The sequence below is a fragment of the Lithobates pipiens genome, unplaced genomic scaffold, assembly GCF_037356315.1.
Source record: "Lithobates pipiens isolate NorthernLeopardFrog02 unplaced genomic scaffold, aLitPip1_a1.2 Scaffold_16, whole genome shotgun sequence".
In the NCBI taxonomy this organism is placed as follows: Eukaryota; Metazoa; Chordata; class Amphibia; order Anura; family Ranidae; genus Lithobates; species Lithobates pipiens.
The window spans coordinates 572,774,913-572,782,015 of record NW_027507748.1 but is presented as its reverse complement, the minus strand read 5'-3'; the positions used below and the strand labels follow the sequence as shown (position 1 = coordinate 572,782,015).

Here is a 7,103-nt window from a genome sequence, read left to right as displayed (position 1 = left end):
TAGGACACTGACAGTCCTCTGCCGCCGCTGTGCCTCTAACACTATGTGCGAACAGAGTGGCAGCTGCCTGCTGATGCTGAGACTTAGTTGCTTGCTGCAGAGAGAAGAGAGTAGGAACACCAGTGGCTGGGCACCCTAGGACCTAGGCAGCTGCCTAGTATGCCTAGTGGTAGCACCGACCCAGAGTCCATATCAAACAGATGGGAAATCATGCACATTGCAGCTGTCAAACGTCCGTATTACAGGGGTTTGACTTTTTTTCTGCCCCTAAACGCCCCTCTATGTTAGTCTATGTGTCCATCCACACATGGATGTTTCCAAGCGTTTAGAGGCAGAAATCTGAACGCACATAATTCACATTCAGGAGAGGAGCATTTGGGCAGAAAAAACATCCGATGCACCTAAACACGTCCAGGCGTGTTTAGCGCTTGATCGTTTATTCATTTCAACGGCCAGAATAAATAAATATTCTGGCCAATTAAATGAATGAACACCCATTGGCTTGGCTAAACGCATTTGACAAGCGCTGATTTAGGCACAGCTTTTCTCCCCAGCAAGGCGTTCATAAGAGCCTAAAGTGCATGAAGCCAATAACACAGCTCTCTGCTTGTGAACTTGTCCTTATTCATTTTCCTTGGACAATGTATATCATTGAATAACGCTGAAGCGAACTTCCAGCAAGCGCTCAGTGCGCACTGTTACAGCTGTCCGTTAGGGGGAGCCGCGCACTCGCCTTTTCACGATTGCTTTGCTTTTGATTGTTTTTTCGGCTCTCTGGTTGGCTTAGAATAGGGAAGTGGGTGGAGCGTTAAGCAGTGCCTGGAACTTCACAACTTCCGGTTAGCTGAGACGTGCGGGTATATAAGGCAGGTAAGGGGAAGAGGATACATGTGAGAGTTGGTTTAGTGGTCTAATGTGTATGGCTGCAGTCTGTTGGGTTGTCGGGTTTGTGGTGTGCCCCACCACGTTATTGTATAGCATGGTTCAACATGTGTGAAAGTATACGGGGTGGTATTGTAGCCTGGAAGGCTGTGTATCTCATCCTGTACAATGACTCTACCAGGATTGTATGCATTGGGCTGCATACAGACTGCTGACTCCAGACAGGTCTGCTTTCTCTTTAGACATGAGTGAGCTTGTGTGTGTGAATGTAAGTGTAGAAATGAATAATCACTCACTGATGCATTACATCAGGCATATGCAATTAGCTGACCTCCAGCTGTTGCAGAACTACAAGTCCCATGAGGCATAGCAAGACTCTGACAGCCACAAGCATGACACCCTGAGGCATGATGGGACTTGTAGTTTTGCAACAGCTGGAGGTCCGCTAAATGCATATCCCTGCATTACATTGTCCTACCTGTAGTCATAAGGATGAGCTCAGGCGTGTTCCCAAACAGCATGTGCAGAGCCCGCTAGGAAGTCTACACAGCGCTAATCACAAGCAGTGAGACATTTCCCGATGCGCAGCTCCAGAGATCGGGAAATGTCTCATTGCTTGTGATTAGCGCTGTGCAGTGCCAACTTCCTAGCGGGCTCTGCAAATGCTGTTTGGGAACACGTCTGAGCTCATCCTTAGTCTCCAGTAGATTCCGGTCCTGGGGTGACAATGTTTTCTGAGCGGGAGCAGTGTTGTCACCTTAGGATGCAAGTGTCCTATAATCTACTAGACAACAGGGTTTATTTACTAAAGGTAAATAGACTGTGCAGTTGCTCCAGAGTTTAGTAAATGAGCAGAAGCTCTGTTGACTTCCATCATCCAATCATGCGCAGGCAAAAATGCATTTTTTTTCGATTACATGTGATTGGGTATTCTTTGCAAAGTGAAGCTTTACCTCATTTACTAAGCTCTGAAGCAACTGCACTTTGCAGTTTGCCTTTAGTAAATCAACCCCAATGTACTAATACTCCTGTCAACAAACCCTACACATATGGCTTCATAGCGCTCAGCCGGGCGCGTCTGTGATAAGGTAAAAAAAACAACAATATTTTTATAATAAATATCCCCCCCAAAAAATGTAAAAAATAAATAATAAGCAATAAGCGTATATTGATTGGTTTGTGCAAAAGTTATAGCTTCTACAAATTAGGGGATAGATTTATGGTATTTATACATTTTTTTTTTTTTTTTTTACTAGTAATGGTGGTGTTCAGCGCCATTGCGCTGGACAGATCAGACACTTATGACACTTTTTTGGGACCAGTGACATTTATACAGCGATCAGAGCTAAAAATAGCCACTAATTACTGTATAAATGTCACTGGTTGGGAAGGGGTTAACATGAGGGGGCGATCAAGGGGTTACATTTTTTCCCTTGTGTGTTTTAACTGTGGGTGGGGGGGGGGGGGGGGGTGTGGGATTGCCTGGAGGAGGAAAGCTGATCGATGTTCCTAATCTTTAGGAGCAGCAGATCTGTCTCTCCTCCCCTGACAGAACAGAGATATGTCTGTTTACAATGACAGATCTCTGTTCTGTCTCTGTCAGGAGCTACCGCGGGTGGCCGTCAGGCATTGCAACTGCTGGCCACGCGCATTGTTATTAGTGCCGTGGTGCGCGTGTCCTCTTGAGCGCTTAAATCGACTGATGTACCAAGCTGGGAATTCACCCAGGGGAGCCCACCTGCCGCCGTATAATGGCGACGGCTGGTCCTTAAGTGGTTAAGCTCATGATAAGTCTTCTCTGTAGGTACAGTGAACATTTCCTAACTGAGCGCAGCTTAGGAGGTATTCACATCGGCTCCAGCCAATTACATCACTACACTTGTGCAACGCACTCTGCATTTAGGGCATACACAGTGTGGCCTGAATGCAGAGAACACCGTGCTGCAATTGTGACTCCTGTGTGCATGCGTGGGAGCAAGCCCGCTGATAGTGGGGTACCACTGGTCCTCCAGGACAACTCCTCCCCCCACCGCTGCCCTGTCAGCTTCCCTTATTTCCTTTTGGTGCCAGATACTGCAGGCACACAGGGTGGGTGGATCTTTTCAGGATGTAGAGCCAGGGGAAAGGGGCCAGTAAATATCTCATATTAACTGGCCTCTTTCTTTTGTGAATGAACACAATGAGTGATCAGTACCAATCTTTATTAGCTCAGTAGAGTTTTATCTTTGGCAGGAATTTAGTGTATTTTAATGAAAATATTTTGGGGGTACTGTCAGGCTGTAGGGGGCCCCGTGATTTCTACCAGCAGCCCTGTGTGGGAGTGATGTCACCCTGGCCCAGCCATTCAATCAGCCAGAGAACACCATCCTGGATGAAGAGCTAGAAGTGGTGACTGTGTCCCGCTGGTGGGCTCTGTGCATAATAGCAAATTATGGTAATAACCTGCAAGGGGCCCAGCTATGTATTTTTTTTCTTTCAGTTTACTAATGCTTTAAGGCTGGGTTGACACTATTGCAAATTGGATGAAGGTTTCTCCACATCCAATTCGCATGTCAGGAGATTGTGACTGACTCTCTATAGATCCAGTTCACACATCTCTGGAGCGGCTCCGGTGTAAATTGCACAAGGGTCTTGTGCGACTTCTGGTCTGTTTCAGGACAGAATTCAGCCAAAAAATCGGACTGAAATTGGACCTGAAGCGGTGAACAGGGACGCACCAGACCCCTGCTGGGAGCCGCTCAGTGCTGCAGTGTGACTGTAAACCCAGCCTAAAGTGTAAGTGAAGTGCGTAAAAGGCATAGAACCCCTGCCTGTTTTTTTTTTTTTCCCCTTGATAGTGCTCAACAAAGTTAATCTGCCGTAAGCAAATGGAAGTTATTTTTGTGTGTTCTAAAGATTCCTGCCCATGGAATTAAAGAGGAACTTCACTCCCTCGGGTATTAAGTTCCTTTTTACCTTTTACCCTCTTGCTCCCCCTGTGATTATGCATAGTGGGTACTGCGGACTTGATGTCCACCGGCACCCGCTGATGGTTCGTTATAGAGGCAGAATGGTAGTCTGCCTATGTAAACAAGGCAGATTGTCATTCTGTCAGTAGAGAAGGCATGGATCCCGTGTTCCTGCAAAGCAGGTACAAGGTTCCATGTCCTCCCCTAGTAAAAGCACCTCTGACACAGTACACAAACACTGGCAAGGCACACAGTTAACCCATTGATCGCCCCCGATGTTTACCCCTTCCCAGCCAGTGTCATAAGTACAATGACAGTGGATATTTTTAGCACTGATCACTGTATTAGTGTCACTGGTTCCCAAAATAGTACCAAATAGTGTCTGATTTGACTGCTGCAATATCACAGTCCTTCAATGAGTCGTGGATCTCTGCCTTTACTAGTGAAAAATAAATAAATAAAAAACACCAAAAGACAGCTCTATTTGTGGGAAAAAAAGGACATCAATTTTATTTGTGTACAGTGTCGCACGCCCACACGATTGTCAGTTAAAATAACACAGTGCTGTAAAAAAAATGGCTTGGTCAAGAAAGGGGGTAAATCTTCCGGAGCTGAAGTGGTTATGCAAGCTGTTTGGCAGGAATGACTTAGTCTGCAGCTCACTGAATTAAAAAAAAAAAAAAGCGCAAGCTCAGAGTTGAGCTATTGATGAGTATGGAGGACACCAGGACTCCTTTCTAATCCCTAGCTAAAATTGATCTTTGGATAGAGTGTGGAAGGCTTGGAACCCCTTTAAGGTGTGTTTCCTTTGTTGCTTGTGTCCCTTTGGGGAGATTCTTTTCACTTCCTGCTGCAGGGACTCAACAGGAGATAAGTAGAAATTTTTCCTGAGTGAAAAAATCCCCTCACAGACAGTTGTCACCAGACCAGGTGTTCCCATTGGAAGATTTTCCCTCACCTGATGTAGTGACAACTAAAATTTTGAATCTTCTGTTAACTTTCTGTCCCAGTCACAATGGCTCTCAGAACAAATAAAGAGGGTGAATCCAGACACTTAATATAGCAGCTCTGGCCAGCCTGCCCTTTATAGTATGTGGTTATGCCTTCACCTTTCAGGTAGCTTGGATTAAAAACTAAGTAACTGTTTGTTCTGTCATTTTCTTACTCTCTGTTCATCTGTGATTAAACTATTGAGTTATTAAGCTGAAATAGTATAGTCCTAGGATCTTGATCACTGTCACTAATATAAGCCAATCTAGTCTAGTAATCTATATGCACTTAAAATATATAAATAAAGCTGCAGTCCATTCATCCACTTTCTTAAAGGTGGTGGCTAAGGATGAGCTCAGGCGTGTTCGCATGCTCCACGCTCAGAGCGCGCCAGGAAGTAGGCGCAGCGCTGCACTAATCACAGGCAGTGAGACATTGCCCCGATGCACGGCTGCAGAGACCGGGCAATGTCTCACTGCCTGTGATTAGCGCAGTACTTATCACTTTCATTTTTACATTTTATTGAGCTCTGGAACTACAGCTATCACTATACTTCCAGCACTCTGACATTAGATCTTCAGGTCTCAACTTCTTCACCTGCAGGGTCGTCTGTAGCCACTCTGCCCACCTCTCCTCTCGTCCAATCACAAAGCGCTTTGTATTATGTGAAACTGTTCACAAAATACAAAGCCTTCTGTAAATGGGCAGCAGAGGTTAGAGGTATGTAGAGCAGCTGCTGTGTAGAAAAAAACACATCTCTCCTTACAGTGCTGGGAGTATAGCAATAGCTGTAATTCCAGCATTCTGTAAAATTGTCTGTTGTAAAAACAATGGATTTCTGACCTCCACTGTAAGGGTGCATTCTTCACACTGGCTTCCAATGTAAGGGCATTTTTCCCACTTTCTTCCAACAAATTGGTTCTAGCAGGGAATCCCCAAAAGCTAAAAATAATCTTAAGGGTTCCTCTGCCGTAAAAAAAAAAGGTTGAGAGAGACTGTTCTAAACGAAATATTTTTTTTGTGCACATGTAGGATGAAGCTGCATAGAGTACAGCTAAAGTGCAAGAATCTTCATGAATTTCTTCAAGAACTGAGTCCAGGTGTCCTTGACAGGCTGTACAACCACCCTGCTACATGCTTGGCTGTGTTTAGGTGAATATGATATGTGTGATTAAGTTCATTTATTGCAAAAATAATACACTTTTTATTCACTTTATCATATCCTATTGAGCTCCCAAAGTCTATGTATTCATAAATATGTTTCCACGGGGACTGTAATTGACCTCTGCATGCTAATTGCTTGACCTCCAGCAAGTGAATAGAGACTCCTCTATTCCTACTGCATTAACCATTCTATAATGACCAGTGAGCTGAGATCATGTGAGGCCACCATAGAAAGAAAGCCTGATCCAATTTCACAGTTCAGCTTTTCTGCAAGTTGTGTAAAGGAGCCATGAATGCTAATATGCTAAATGTTGCTCCAAATGCAAACTGTCACGTAGATGTTGCTGGTCATTCCAAAATATCCCAGGAGGCAAGGTGGGGGGTGACAAAACTCCCAGACCTTGATTAATGTATACTAGATCTGAAATGTTGAAGAGGCATTAAAGCAAAGCTGTGCCCAGACTATGCACAATAACACATTTACATATTCTAAATAAACATGCAGCCCGGCAGGTCAAGAAAGGAAGGGGATGCAAACACTGGTCGATGATATCACAGGGGGTGGTGCCACCAGGTGATGTCACCAGGTGGCCCCGCCCTTACCTATTCAAGAACTGTCAGACAGAGGAGCAGGCAGTCGGCAGTTAGCCTTCGTCACAGGCGGAGCTTTTTTTTCGGGTGCGGTAGGCAGCGTAATTGACAATGGATCTACATCAGAGACATTGTTTTTTTTTGTTTTTTTTGTTTTTTGTTTTTTTAATAAAGGAATTGTCAAAAACTGTTTTTATTTTTTGACACTTTATTTTGTTGAATGACTAGGGGTACAATGAAGCCCAGGGTTGTGGGGAAGAGGCCCTTGTCCCCATCAACATGGGGACAACGTTCTTTGGGGTGGGAGGGGCATAGCACACCCCCTCCATGTTGAGAGCACGCGGCCTGGTATGGTTTACGAGGGGGGGTGCTCACTCTTTCTTTCCCTACCTTTCCTAACCTGCCAGGTTGCATACAAGGGTTTGGTATGGATCTCGAGGGGGGGGGGGGGCACACTTTTTTTGGGGGCGTGGGGTTCCCCTCCAAACCCATACCAGAATCTTCACCCACATTGTTTTTTCCCCAATT

General features: G+C 45.1%; 1 protein-coding gene across 1 annotated transcript in view; it reads left to right on the top strand.

Moving 5' to 3' along the window:
- The first annotated feature begins 800 nt into the window (after positions 1-800).
- The window catches only part of GTF2H4 (general transcription factor IIH subunit 4), a 58,087-nt gene continuing 51,784 nt past the window's right edge, over positions 801-7,103 (top strand). The window contains exons 1-2 of the mRNA XM_077483745.1: positions 801-870; positions 5,853-5,972. Coding sequence (XP_077339871.1) covers positions 5,854-5,972 — 119 coding nt within the window. The 5' untranslated portion in view covers positions 801-870; position 5,853. The remainder of the gene's footprint in view (positions 871-5,852; positions 5,973-7,103) is intronic.